This window comes from Grammomys surdaster, unplaced genomic scaffold, assembly GCF_004785775.1.
Source record: "Grammomys surdaster isolate TR1022 unplaced genomic scaffold, NIH_TR_1.0 100, whole genome shotgun sequence".
Taxonomy (NCBI): domain Eukaryota; kingdom Metazoa; phylum Chordata; class Mammalia; order Rodentia; family Muridae; genus Grammomys; species Grammomys surdaster.
In genome coordinates this window covers 2,410,856-2,426,012 of record NW_021604579.1, presented here as the reverse complement: position 1 = coordinate 2,426,012, position 15,157 = coordinate 2,410,856, and the positions used below count along the sequence as shown (strand labels likewise).

Below are 15,157 nucleotides of genomic sequence, written 5' to 3'. Positions count from 1 at the left end.
AGCAAAACACCATTTGACATAACTGACTTTCCAAAGAAACCAGAAGTCCCACTTTACCCTGTGGATGTATTGCATTCCGGAGCAGCACCTCAGCTTCTTTTTCACTGGAAGCCAAGAAGCTGCTGCCCTGGCTTGCCTTGAACTTGGGGCAATCTAACCTTAGCCTCCACATGCTGAGATTGTAAGTATAACCCTCCACATCCAGCCCCTATACAAAATTTTATTTGTTTATTTTGCACATTCACATATGGATGTTCGAAGCCACAACACATGTCAGAGAACAATTAGCAGGAGTCAGTTCTCTCTTTCCTCCATGTGGTCTTGGGGATCAAACTCAGGTCTACAAGCTTGGTAGCCAGAACCTTTATTAGCCCCATGAGCAGACTTCATCATCTGCCCTCTCTTACACAGGGTCTCACTAAGTTGCCAGGCTAGCCTTGAACTCATTCTAAAGTCCAGACAGTCCTTAATCCTGTCAGACTCTCATCCATCTCTCCCTGGCTGGGATTACAGAATTACAGATGTGTAGTACCACACTCAGCTAAAAATTTAAAAACTTTTCTTTTGTGCATGTTTGTAGCTCTGGCTGTCCTGGAACTTGCTCTGTAGACCAGGCTGGCCTGACACTCAGAGATCTGCCTGCCTCTGCCTCCCAAGTGCTGGGACTGGAGGTGTGCTCCACCATGTCTAGCTAGGTGTGGTGATATTTTCTCAGCAATAAGAAGGCTGAGGCAAAGAACTAGGTATGGGTGGAGAGATGGTTCAGTGGTTAGAGGCACTTACATTCTTACAGAGGAGCCAGTACTCACTCACACTAAGCTGCTGACAACCCCTAGGACAAGTCTAAGGAGGTATATGAACTCAAATGCACACACCCCGACCCAGACGGTATAAGAAAAAGAGGGGAAAAGCAAGGGGAATACTACTGCATGATGTCATTTAAGAAAAACACTCATCCCCATAAGAGATTGACAAAGAAAAGGTGAACACACCTCACTGACAAGTAAGTGACTTCTGGGAAGAAGAGCAGCTTCTACATCATTTACTTTGGTGTTAAAAGTTTTCACATGGAAATTGTATTGTGCTACTTCTTCAGTTAAAAATAAACAAGCAGGGGCTGGAGAGACGTCTCAGTGATTAAGAGCACTTGTTGTTCTTACAGAGGACCCAGGTTCAAGTACCAACACTCACACAATGGCCGACAAACACTTATAACTCCAGGAGATCTAATGTCTTCTGGCTTCTGTGGACACCAGGCATACAAGTGTTACACAAATGGACATGCAGGGAAAACTCTTATACATACGAAAACAAACAAGAAAATACAAGGACTCTGGTGAACAGCACATGCTGTTCTCTAAACCTTCTCAGGTGATCCTCCTGCCTCAGCCTTTCAATTAGCTGGGAGTAGAGGAGTACACCAACATGCCTGGCCAGGGTGTGTGTGTCTACACACGAGTGTGTGTGAGTGGGACTGAGGGTGCAGCTCAGTGGTAGTGTACTTTGCTTGAATGCACAAAGTGGATTCAGTCCCCAGCACTACAAATAAAATTTGTATGACTTAAAAAGTTAGTCTGTAATATGTACCATGTATACAAATATCATTTTGTTTATTTAGGAGACTCTCACTTTTAGGGCTCCTCCTGAAGTGCTCAGGGATGAAATGTTGAGAGGTCTGAAGTTTGGGAATGGGAACCAAAAGCACTAAGGCCGGAAGTTAAGGAGAGGATGTGGCATGGGAACGGAGGGAGGAATATAGCATGTCCACAACAAATGTCATCACTGGTCACCTGAGCTGCAAGCTTGTAGGTGATTAATCCACATTTTCCGAACATTTCTGTAGGTTTAAAAAAAAAAAAATTAAAAGGCAAACAAAATGCCACAGCTCCTCCCAGAGATGGAGGGACCCATTTTCCCAGTGTGCTCTAGCACACAAGTCACTTGTATTATTAGCCTTCACCTCCAAGAACGTGACTTCTCTCCCGGGAGTGCCTTTCAATTCTTTTCCAGAAAGCCCCAGTGGAAAGCAGCCAGTGGCAAATATTAGGAGAAAGGGCCCCTGTGAATACAGCATGCAAGGTTCCAAGCCTGGACACCAGTGTCGGTTCTGAGGATAGCACAGCACATGCCTCCTGGCTCCCTAGGTTTCCCAGTGCAAGGAAATCAGGTCCTTTTCAGGGTGACACTGTAGGAAGCAGTGGAAAAAAGGGGACTATTTCCAGTGTCCATCCTTTTCTGTTTCTCACAATGACCTAAGGTTGACATCCTCTCCTGACAGGTGAGAAAACTTGCTCTGAAGGAGTGCCTGCTCCCAGCACACATGCAGAGGAAATGGACTCAGTCCACATCTCTGAGTGGAAAGTCTCCCTCAAGCCATGATTCCTTTCTAGCCAGGAAGAAGAGAACACTTACCTGGTTCCATCTTGTCTAGATTACATTTCCCCACACTGTGAGATCACCACTGGCAGTTTGGGCTTGTTGTTGGGGCCTGTGGGAACATTCTAGAAAACAAAGCACAAGACCATGAAATGCACTCAGGCACTTGCCCAGTGCCTCATGGAACCTATCATCACCTATGGAAAGGCCCAAGATCAGACTGATGTGAGGAGTGTGTCCTGACAGACAGTAAAATATAACAGATCAAAGAGAAAAGGAACACTGAGAGGCCATAGTCCCACAATGGGATCAGCTGGTAACACTGAAGAACAATGAAGGGACCCAGCTTACGGAGGGGGAGCCACAGAACAGGGAGCATCTGAACTGGGCCCTGGAGGGTAGGTAGGATCCCAAGAAAGATTTCTTTAGGTAAGAGAAGCATTGGAGCCAAGGCCTGGGGTGCGAAGAGCAGGAAACACGCATCTGCAGGCCTCCTGAGAGAAGAACCAGGAGCTTGATGCCACTGGACCAGAGGAGACAGTGGCAGAAGGGATCATGGAGGGACAGGCAGGGTACAGGGCATAAAAGATTCTGATTGCAAGGCCAAGAAGTGGAATTTTATTCAGTGGGCATCAGGATCAGAGCGCCAAAGCCCCAGTAAGTGCTGGGCAGGTTAATGAATAGGTCCAACTTGACCTCTCTTTCCCAAAGGAGCCTGGAACTGTGAACGGTGACAGGCAGTCTAGAAAACGGGCTTCTCATTAATAGGCATGAGACACCTGACCACAAAGACTCAGAGGACACCCATCAGGACCTACCTCAATCTTCCTCATCACTAGAAGTCCATCAATGATTTTTCCTGCAGAAGAACATTAAGTAAGGCTCCCTTCTTGGTGCGGGCACAGTGTTTTTCAGAGCCCATGTTCACTTAGCATCTCATCAGATCCCCTTACAATATAAGGAAACTGAGGTTCAGTGTGGTGAGCTGACTCACCCAAAGTCACAGGGAATATACACAGGTATATTCTATGAACTAGGTATATTATATGAACACAGGTATATTATATGAACTAGGGTACAGGCTTGAATATAAGTGACCCCAAAACCCCACTCCTCCATGCTACCTCTGGGGCATTTCTTTATTGTTTATTTCATGAGTATTTAATCGGATACTCTTGCCTTTCCCCTGAGTTCTAGCCAACCCCCATGTCCATCTGTCCAGCCATCCCCACCATGTCCATCTGTCTTACCATCCCCACCATGTCCACATGCCCTAGCCTAGAGCAGCTAGAGCAGCTGAGAACATCCAGTGGGTGTGGAGACTGGATCCTGTGACAGGCCCAAGTGACTGAGACGATGGAACAGGAATAAGACTTACCAAACACTACATGCTTTCCATCCAGCCAATCACACTTAGAACACGTGATAAAGAACTGGCAGCCATTTGTACTGGGACCACTGTTTGCCTGATAGAAACAAAATATACCTACATTAAGTTTCTCTGGCCATTGTAGATGATTTCCCACAAAGTCTGAAGCTCTAACTACAACCTAACCGAGCACCTATTATGAGCCCAGGCCTAGACAAGGACACAGGATGAACAGACGCAGAATCTCCAATCCTGAGAATCTACCTTCTTTAATCAATGCACAATCTTAGTGTCAAGTTTTGTAGGAGTCAGGTCTCTCCTTCCATCACATGGGTCCTGGGGATTGAACTCAGGACATCAGACTGGGTGATAAGCACTTTTCCCACTGAGCCCCAATGTAAGGTAATAGGAATGACTGTTCATCTAAAACAAGCAAACATAAGATTTACTTAAGTTTTTAGGTTAGCATATAAGGTAATGGCTTTAATTATGGCAAATATATAGCATATAAAATATGTATGTATATATATTAAATCTATATTATATAATAATACATACTATGTTATATATAATATTCTGTTATTTATTCTCTTCCCCTAGACTCTCTCACCTCTCTAGCTGGTGCCTTTACTTTTCCTCAAATGAGTCCCTCCATTTTTCCCCTCTTCCCTTCTTTCTTTTTTGTTTTTGAGACAAGTTTTCTCTGTATAGCTCTGGCTATCCTGGAACTAGCTCTGTAATGTCTGACTGGCAAACCATGCTGGCCTTGACCTCAGGGATCCGCCTGCCTGTGTGTCCCAAGCACTGGGATTAAAGGTGTGCACCACCACCCTGGTTCTTTTAAAAATTGTGTGTGTGTGTGTGTGTGTGTGTATGTATGCGCGCTTTTGTACATGTACCTGGTGTATGAAATTAGAAAATGCTATGTGGAGTTAGTTCTCCACTTCCACGCCAACATGGGGCTAGGACTGACCTCAGGTTCTCAGGTGTGTGCAGCAGGTGCCTTTATCCCTTCTCTTTACTTGCTGAGTTATCTTACCACACCCCTTTCCCTCTTTACAGGACTTAATGTAGTTAGTTGCAAATTAGTTACAACTGGACTATACTTACAAATTAGTCACCAGGTAAGAGGAGACACATTACCTGTGAAACCAGCTGTTTTTGCTATGCATTAAAATTTATTTGCTTGTATATGTGTGTGCCTGTGGTAACTTTTATGTGGACCACATTCATACAGGATCCTCGGTAGCAGTTGTTAGCAGCCTGTGGTGCTGGGAACCAAACTTGGGTCCTCTGTAAGAACAGAAGTGACCTCACCACTGAGCCATCTTTCCAGCCCCTGCACTGTCCCAAATCTTTCACTGCTGAATTTTACTTCTCTTTACTGAGGGGAGAGGGGGTTGAAACAAGGTCTCATGTAACCTAACCTGTTCTGGAACTCTACACAGTCCTGATCCTCCCACCTCAGTGCTGGCTTAAACACCATGTTTATTTTATGCAGTTCTGGAAACCAACCCAGGGCTTCCGAAAGCTGCTTGGGCACTCATGCAACTGAGTCCCACCCCAGCCCTGCTGAGAATCTCAAACTTTGTAGCCACATCTCTTTCCCTTTCTTTCCTAGAAACTCTGTTCATAGGCAGGCTCATTTTGTTTTGTTCCCTCCTCCTCCCAACAAACAGGGTCTCACTTCTGTAGCCCAGGCTGGCACCAAACCATCAAACTTGTAGAGATCAGCCTCCTGAGTTTTAGAATTCTAAGAATGAGCTACCACGACAGTGTAGCTCATAGTCTCCCTTTTTTGTGGTACTTCAGCCTCACACACATTGGGCAACACTCTAGCACTGACTATATGCCCAGTCCTGAGACAGAATAGAACTGCCCTCAACTTAGCCGGGCGGTGGTGGCGCACGCCTTTAATCCCAGCACTTGGGAGGCAGAGGCAGGCGGATTTCTGAGTTCGAGGCCAGCCTGGTCTACAGAGTGAGTTCCAGGACAGCCAGGGTTACACAGAAGAAGAACTGCCCTCAACTCAAGATCCTTTTGCCTCAGCCTTGCAAGCACAGAGACAAAGCATATGCACCATGTCCAGTTTCAAAATAATCTTTACACTAATGTACTCAATAACACAGTATAAAAGAACAGGCTGTGATCTTTACTGCCTTTTGCTAAACCCACTGTCATACCTCAAAACCATGTTGAACGCCTGCAGTGCTGCCTTACAACAGTGTCCATGTAACTACATGAAGATTTTGGGGGGAAAAGAGACAGGAACTAGAAAAGTGAAAATGCTATCACTCAAAGACATACAAAGCTGGGCATAGGCGCCCATGACTATAATCCCAAAATTCTGAGACTGAGGAAGACAACCACAAGTTCAAGGCCATCCTGGTGGTGAGGAATAGGTTTCACAGAACACTACTGTGGAGACTTCAATGGCAGCCTGGGGGTGGGGTATTGACAGGACAGGTTTTACAGAACACCACTAAGGCAAGAGCAGAACTTACACTGAATGGGGCACCAGCTTTAATCAGATGCATAATGAATCTGAAATGGCCAGTTCTATGTTTAAGCGTGAAGCAGTGGATGTCTCCGGTCACCTCTAATCTGAGATTGTATACTACACTTTGGAAGTCCCTTTGATCTTTCTTTTCTTTAACCATGCTGGGAATTGAACCTGGGTCCTCACACATACTAATAATCTAACCATTCAGGAGACAGAAGCAGGAGAGGACTGAGGCCAGTTTGATCAATGGAGCTTCCAGGTCAGTCAGGGCTACACAGTGAGATCATGTCTCAAAAGAAAGCCGTGATGTTTGCACACGTATTCCTGAGCATCTCATTTATGAAAGAAGAACTCCCTCCTGCCTGCCACAAGCCAGCTAGAGTAGACTCCTGCTCTGGAAGGGGCACAATTTGCAGGGCCCACATTCCATCTTCCTCTACTCTGGGGTTCTTAAAGAATCATTTGCTAGCAAACAGACACAGTAACAGTCATACAACACATCTGTGTGGCTCAGGGACCCTCCCTCTGTTCCTGTGAACACATGTTTACTCTTCCTTTCTGGTGGTGTAGCTTATGTTCAGGGAATAGCCCTGCAGCAGGTGACAGAGATTGAACCCCAGAACTCCACCAGTGGCTGTGTGATCTTAGTTCACTGATGCAACCTGCCTGCGTATCAGTGTGCTCATTATCTCAAATAGAGGCTCAGTATTAAAATGAATTAATGCAGGTAAGGTGCTGTGAGTACCCAATAGCTTTTGGCTGTCATTCTCGTAACTATTCTGTCACTCCTCTGCGTCTCTGTGTGGCAGGTGAGAGGGCCTTGAGATCAAGCAATCTGTCCCTGCCTTTGAAGAACTCACAAGGAGAAGGAAGCTAAGATAAAACTACTCTACAGAAAGTTCTGGTGCAGGCCTGTAAACCCAACTCCTTTGGAGGCTGCGGCAGGAGGACTGTTGAGCTGAGAATTTCCCTGGGATACAGAATGACTTCAAGGCCATCTTAAGAAATGGAGTTGGAAAGCCGGGCGGTGGTGGCGCACGCCTTTAATCCCAGCACTTGGGAGGCAGAGGCAGGCAGATTTCTGAGTTCGAGGCCAGCCTGGTCTACAGAGTGAGTTCCAGGACAGCCAGGGCTATACAGAGAAACCCTGTCTCGAAAAACCAAAAAAAAAAAAAGAAATGGAGTTGGAGCCAGGCAGTGGTGGTGCACGTCTTTAATCCCAGCACTTGGGAGGCAGAGGCAGGCGGATTTCTGAGTTCGAGGCCAGCCTGGTCTACAGAGTGAGTTCCAGGACAGCCAGGGCTACACAGAGAAACCCTGTCTCGAAAAAACAAAAACAAAACAACAACAACAAAAAGAGAGAGAGAGAGAGAGAGAGAGAGAGAGAGATAGATAGATAGAGAGAAATGGAGTGGGAGCCTGCCTCAAAGGAAAAAGCAGAAAGAGGGCTGAGGGGCTGGCCAGAGGGTCAGAGGGTAAAGGGGATTGCTCTGTAAGCCTGACAACCTGAGCTTAACCCGTAGAATCCATGTAAAGGAGAGGAGAGAACTGACTTCCAAAAGTTGTCCTTTGACCTCCACATACCCACACACTGGAAATAGACAACCTCAACATCATGCACACACATAAACTCACAATAATAATAAATAAGCTGGGTGTGGTGGCCCTCAGGACATAGAGGCAGGTAGAACTATTTGAGTTTGAAGCCAGCCTTGTCTATATACAAGTTTCATGCCAGTCAGTTACATAGTCAGATCCTGCCTCAAAACAAAACAAAAAGAATAAATAAAAAGCTGCAAAGAGAAGATGAGTACAGAGTAGGTGAGCAGGAGAGAGAACAGCCATGTAAATACTGGGCCACGGAGGTAAGGACTGGGGCACCGATAACGAGATGGGTAGCAAGGGCGAGAGGGGTGAGTAAGGGAAAGGAGGAGGAAGAGTGAGAAGGTGAGGTGGGCAAGCAATGAGCAGAGGTGGGCTGGATGGAGGGGTCTGAGCAGGGGTCAGGAGTGGGGGAGAGATATCAGGATGTGGGGATAGCAACGATGAGCATGGAAAGTGAGAAAAGCAGGTGCGTGGTCAGGATGCAGCTACGGCGGCAAGTGAATCACAGCAACCAGGGCAACAAGCAGGTGAGCACCAGCCTTGGAAGCATGCTGAACATGAGACTAAAAGCCAAGTCTTGGTGCAAATAAAAGCACAACATAAGTCAGAGCTCAGTTTGGTTTCTATAGCTGTTAAAACCCACCCAATAAAATCAAACCGTACTAAAGAAGGTGGAGGGGCTCGGTGCAGGTGAGGCCTGATTCCAAGCGATAGAGATGGGCCTCAACAAGACACCAGAAACCAGCCATTAATCTAACCCCAAGTCTTAACTGAACCCCACTTACCATGGAAAGCAGGCCTGGAGCCGAGTGTCTAAGTTTAAAATTTTCATCTGCAAATGGACCCCGGTAAATACTGGCGACTCCAGTACCATCGCCCTGAGAGAGAAGAGACGTATCAGTGGCATGGGATGCTGGGCACCCTGGAAACCAGATGATAATGCCAAGGAGAATGGTCCAGTGGGTAAGGGTAGGTAGCCAGCCAGCTGTCCTAGCTGAATCAAGCAGCTTTCATCTAGTGAAACCCTGCCTCGAGGCAGTAAGCCTATACATCCCTGGGCTTGTATCCGAGCATGCTCTCAAGCACACACGCACACGCACACACACACACACTGGATGCATGGAGGAACACTGTTGCACTTTAAGCCTTGCTTTTTCTTTTCTTTTTAAAATTCACCTTTTATTATTTAAATTTTTATTTTATATTTTTGGGATTATAATCACATCACTGCCCCTTCCCTTTCTGCCCTCAAACCCTCCTGTGTACTCCTTCTTACTGCTTTTCAGATTCATGAAGCTAGAGTTACAGATGGCTATGTAGGTGCTGGGAATCAAACCTGGGTCTTCTGAAGAGTCAGCAGTGTTCTTAAGTGCTGAGCCATCTCTCCAGCTCCCCAGATTTCCCAGGAGTACCACATAGCTGAAAGGCAGCCTAAGTGAAAGCAGGATTCATCCCAAAACCTGCCATTGCAACCGTGTGTAGGAGTTAAGATCTTTAAAGCTGGGTTGGAGAGATGGCTCAGCGGTTAAGAGCACTGATTGCTCTTCCAGAGGTCCTGGGTTCAAGTCCCAGCAACCACAAGGTGGCTTACAACCATCTGTAATGGGATCCGATGCCCTCTTCTGGAGTATCTGAAGACAGTAACAGGGTACTTACTCATACATAAGATAAATAAATAAATAAAAACATCTTTAAAGACTCATACAAATCTAACTAAATTTACATTTAATGGAGTAAGAACATCTCTCAGACAAAAGGAATTAGTAACATACCCACGTAAACAATGTTAACAGTAAAGAAATAGCATGCAAGCCTGGCGGTGGTGGCGCACACCTTTAATCCCAGCACTTGGGAGGCAGAAGCAGGCGGATTTCTGAGTTCGAGGCCAGCCTGGTCTACAGAGTGAGTTCCAGGACAGCCAGGGCTATACAGAGAAACCCTGTCTCGAAAAACCAAAAAAAGAAAAAAGAAAGAAAGAAAGAAAGGAAAGAAAGAAAGAAAGGAAAGGAAAAAATATTCTAGCTTACTGACCACACTCCAAGGCTAGGATGGAGACACAAATAGTGTGGCCACAAACAAGTCATCGTCTTCTTTGTGCAGAATGGATCTGCTGGGCTACCTCAGCAAGCAGAGCAAACACCCCTTAATCTTCCTGTCTCTCCTGATCTGATCCCTTGCTGGCTAACCAGCTTGTGATTAAAACCTTAGCTTTCAAAAGGAAAAGAGAAAGAAAGACCCACAAAAAACAATCAAACACAAACTATAGAGTGTTTAGACAGTGACAGCAAAAGAGGAAGTAGAAGTGGGAGGCAGAGCAGTCAGCTCCCTTTCTTTTGTGGGAAAACTGCAGCCAATTTCAAAGTTTCCTGTGAACAATGAATGTGGATTGTCTTGATCACCAGTAAAGTCCAGTTTCTAGTTACAAAAAGCTAGGGTTTGGACAATGGAAGCTTATGGTTCAAGGTGAGTATTGCTATGTGTTCTAAGGACACAGGCAGTGGTAGCGAGCAATTCTACAGTACCTCCCCATGTCATGCTCTCGCCACTTAACTTAGCTATTCTTAAATTTCAAGACTGCGGCCTGCTGGGAAAAATAACAAAGAAGCAGTACTTACATTCACAAAATCTCCACCCTGAATCATAAAATCCTTTATGACCCTGAAACAGAGTTTAAAAAAAAAAAAAAAAAAAAAAGAGTCCTGAGGAAAGATTCAGTGGTTCAGTCACTGAGATGGTAGATTAGTATTTATTCTGGAGTTCAGTGTTTATCACTGAGGCCTAGAAGAGGGTGAGCAAGCACAGGGTTAACTCAGGGGCACCTCTGAGTTAATCTTAGGTGTATGAGTCAGCACTTGAACAACAGAAAGGGGCTGAAACCTGGCAGGGAAGAATCATCAACACAGTCACCAAAGCAAAAAACAAAAATGAAAAAAAAAATCACCCCAAAAATATGTCAAGGGCTTAATGCCAGTTGGAGGAAAAGAACAACAGCAAATCTCTGTGAATGCACTACTGCACACACAAAACCTCAACGGTATTAGCTGGTATACCCAGGTATGGGCCTCGGTTTTCCTTTTCTCAGAAAACACATACTACCTCACAAGAATGCCAGGGAAGATTACAGACTCTAGCTCTGAAGCCCTTAAAATGGGAGACATGGACATTTTCAGGATTAAAATGAAGCAACTTCCGTCAAACTCTAACAAAAATAAGTAAACATAGAAAGCCAGGAGATCATGAAGGCCAGGATCCTACAGAAAACTGCCGGGTAACACTGACTGCTGGATGCAGAGCACGTGGCCAGTGCTTTCCTTGGCTTTGTCTCTACAGTGCAGTGTTACATAAAGTCAGGGATGACTCAAGGCGCTGTGCACAGGCTACGTGGTGCTGAGTACTGAATCCAGGGCCTAATGAATACAGGGCAAATTCTTTACCACCAAGCTACAGCCTCAGCCTGAACATGCCATTTAAAACAACAGACTTAATCCTCCACAGGTTTTGTACTCAGGTGTACAGGGCTGCCTGTACGGATACGAAGGGATGACTGCATTTCCAGTTTGCCAAAAACCTTCCTTACCTGTGGAAGGTGCTACCTTTGTATCCTATCGGAACGCCATCTTTTCTGTAAACGAAAAGAAAGAGACTTGGAATGATGAAAAATAATCATGGGTCTTTCCCATTTAGGATACACTAGAGGCTAAAAGGACTCTCATTAAGATCTGGATGGGAGAAGAACACATCCAAGGAGTCACTCTCTCTCTCTGCACATCATCTTCCACCACTCAAGACCTGTTCATGGTTCCCCAATACCCTCACCAAACGTCCAGGGTACCCTTCAGGAGTAGGCGGAGAAGTCAAACACATCTGAGACTGACCTGAACTCTCCAGTGCAGAATTGCCTAAAAGGAAAGAAAGAGCGAAGGATTCAGCCGCTGCACATCACTGCTTGGAGCACCTCTAATCTCTGGAGAGGAGAGTTCAAACACTGGAGAAAGCATGTCCACTAACTGATCCGGTGGATGTCAGGGCATGTAGACTAGTGATATAAGTTGATATGGGATCGGTCAAAATCGGTAGCTATTTAGCCAGTGCAATACCCAGAGCACAGAGCTCCAAGGCAATGAATAGATGGATAGAGGCAGATATGACAAAGATTGACCAGAGGCCGGCTTCGGGGTCAGCTCTGATTTACTTGGAGCATAGCCTTACCTAAAGTTCTCTGCCGTCTTAGGCACAACGTCTGCAAAGAGCTCGATCTTCATGCGACCAACTTCCTGCAAGAAACGGGAGACGCAATACTCAGCCCACCACCGCTGCCCACGCAGCTCGGAAGCTCCCACCTCCGCCGCCTGGCCTAACCTGTCTCGGGAGGGCTAGCAGGGGCCCCTCGGCTGCCTCCCTTACCCGAGTCCAGCCAGCCCGCACAGGCCTGCTAGACCTCCCGCACCTCACCTGGCCGCCAATGCTGACATCAAAGAAGACCACTGGATTGACTGGACTTGAATTTGCCACCGCCATGGCTCTGACCCGGAAGTAGAAGCCTGGCTTCCGGTGGCAGGTCCCGCGAACTTCATCCAAATCGCAGACGCAGTGGAAACAGACCGCGGTTGCGCCCCGCCCCGGAAGTGTGGCGCGCGCAGACGTAGTTGGGAATGTACTTTTTAGCTGAGCTGGTCGGAGCTTAGGGAAGGAAACGCAGGCGTCTTTGTCAAAGTCTGTTTGCTTCCCCAGTCGCGCTACTGTACTAGTGCAATACAAATGAATCTTCTGTTAACTGAGTAGTCACAGTTGGTGTCCCCTGCCACATCCCATGAGAGGAGGACCTTCTGGGTCACCTTCCATATTTTAAAATGGTTTGTTACGTAGCCTGGCTCAGTCGGGCCGCTGGAAATGTAGTTTCTTTTTTTATGATTGTAAAATTTATTTTTTAATTTTTATTTATACACTTTACTTCCCCATCGCGTCCCGTCTCCGGGTTTCCGCAACCCCTCCTTCCCTGTTCCTCTGAAAGGGTAGAGGCCCTCTCTGGTTATCCACCACTCCCCCCCCCCTCCCCCCCCCGCCACCCTGGCACAGGGCAGGGCTCATCTTCTCCCACTGAATCCAGACAAGGCAGCCTAGCTAGAAGAAACGAATTCCACAGCTGGGCAGCAGCATTTGGGATAATTTCTACTCCAATTGTTCGGGACCCTCATTTAGTACCACATCTGCTCTGTGTGTGTGGGGGGGGGGGGGTGCGCGCGTGCGCGAGCTGGAGGTGGCAGAGGGGCTAGGTCCTGCCTATGTATGCTCTTTGGTTGGTGGTTCAGTCTCTGAGAGCCCCAAGAGTCAAGGTTAGTTGACTCTTGATTTTCCTGTGGAGTTCCTATTCCCTCTGAGGCCCTCAATCCTTGCCCCAGCTCTTCCATAAGAGTCCCCAAGCTCCGTCTGATGTTTGGCTGTGGGTCTTTGCCTCCCTCTGAGTCAGCTGCAGCGTGGAGTCTCTCAGAGGACAGCCATGCTAGACTCCTGTCTGCAAGCACAACAGAGTTTCATTAATAGTCTCAGGGACTGGTGTTTGGACTAATTTCATTTCTGTCACAAACTTCCAGCTCATTTCCCACAGACAGTTGTAGGTTTTAAAATAACCTTTGTGCTAGTAAATCATGTGGGGCTTTGCCTATTTAAGCCCACCTGTGTATTCAAAATGCTAGAGCATTTGCTAGGCTGGTAGCAAAGACCAGGAAGTAGAGGCTGACCACTACTCTCATACTGTGCTTACCAATTACCCTTCTGTCTCCATTTTGGAGGTCATTTGGTTGCTACATCCTTGAAACATTTTTTTTCTTTTTTTCTTTTTTCTTTTTTTTCTTTTTCTTTCTTTTTTTCTTTTGGTTTTTCGAGACAGGGTCTCTCTGTATAGCCTTGGCTGTCCTGGAACTCACTCTGTAGACCAGGCTGGCCTCGAACTCAGAAATCCACCTGCCTCTGCCTCCCAAGAGCTGGGATTAAAGGCATGTGCCACCACTGCCCGGCTTGAAACATTTTTTCACCTTAAATTTTTTTTTTATTTTATTTTGAGACAGTCTTGTTGTGTATCATAGGTTGGTTCTGAGCTCGGCAACTTCCTATCTCAGCCTCCCAAATGCTCTTACATACATGGCTTGCCATATTCTTTTGGAATTGGGGCTGGAGAGATGGCTCAGGAGGACCAGAGTGTCTCAACACCCATGTGACAAACTGGGTACCCTGCACATGCCTGCGCACCCAGCTTCAAGGGGGTAGGGGGAGGGTGGATGTTCACTGGGGCTTACAATGGCTTCGAACCTCTCAGAGAAAACTGGAAGCCCAGGTTGAGGGAGAAGGACTCCTTCAACATAATAGGTAGTAGATGACAGAGGAAGCCATTGATGTCCTCTTCTGACCTCAGTGTTTGCACAGGTGTACATACCTGTACACATGCATTTACAGAAATATTAATACTAAAACTACCAAATTTGAGAAAGGTATTCAGTGATGAACTTCGCCTCTACATGAACGTTCACCCTCAAAAAAAAAATGTATTTCAGAGAATGTTTTATTGCCAGTCAGGGGTGAAACATGTCTATAATCCCAGAACTCTGGGAACAGAGGCAGCAGATCTCTCAGTTAGAGATCTCTGAGTTGGTCTACAAGAGCAAGTTCCAGGAACAGCCAGGGCTATACAGAGAAACTCTGTCTTGAAAAAAAAAAGTATACTACGATATAAATACTTCAAGGAGCTATTGGCACTTGACAGCTGCTGGGAGAAGGGGAATCATCGCTTTAATATGTAGTGCCTGCTTCACTGGAACGCCACACAGCCAAGAGTATATGGGCACACACATTGGTTTTGGTGAGCTTTACAAAGGATGGAGACAGAACAGCAAATTTGGTGGGTAGGGCAATGGGGTGGATCTGGAGGAACTTCTCAAAGATGTAATGGAAATTTTAAAATACACTTATTACCAGGGCATGGTGGAACATGCTTGTAATCACAGTTTTTGGTAGGTAGAGGTAGAAGAGCAGGAATTCAAGGCCATCTTCTGGCCTATCAAGTTTGAGAGTAGGCTGACCCTGAGCTAACAAGAAATGTTATCTCAAAAGTTCCCAAACAAGGGACTGGTGAGAGCACTCAGCAGTTAAGATTGAGCGTGGACTGTTCTCCCAGAGGACCCAGGTTCAATTCACTTCATCTATCTGTCTCAGCCATCTGTCATTACAGTTCTAGGGGATCTGACACCGTCTTAAAGCATCTGGGGGCACCAGACATACAAACATAACACCACTACACATAAAAAAAAAAA

General features: G+C 46.2%; 1 protein-coding gene across 2 annotated transcripts; it reads right to left on the bottom strand.

Moving 5' to 3' along the window:
• Positions 1-1,008: 1,008 nt before the first annotated feature.
• Ppih (peptidylprolyl isomerase H) lies at positions 1,009-12,414 on the bottom strand. Of its 2 annotated transcripts, XR_003713811.1 has the most exons (11): positions 12,306-12,414; positions 12,063-12,127; positions 11,729-11,752; positions 11,431-11,475; positions 10,469-10,511; positions 8,639-8,731; positions 3,755-3,842; positions 3,195-3,235; positions 2,413-2,501; positions 1,961-2,185; positions 1,009-1,837 (listed from the first exon to the last, which is right to left on the bottom strand). XR_003713811.1 is itself a non-coding variant. In XM_028786352.1 (10 exons), the coding sequence occupies exons 1-9, from the start codon at positions 12,369-12,371 to the stop codon at positions 2,433-2,435; spliced, it is 534 nt and encodes a 177-aa protein (XP_028642185.1). In that variant the 5' UTR covers positions 12,372-12,414; the 3' UTR covers positions 1,009-1,837; positions 2,413-2,432. The 2 variants fall into 2 exon arrangements, 1 of the variants encoding a protein (XP_028642185.1); XM_028786352.1 differs by lacking the exon at positions 1,961-2,185.
• Positions 12,415-15,157: the final 2,743 nt, after the last annotated feature.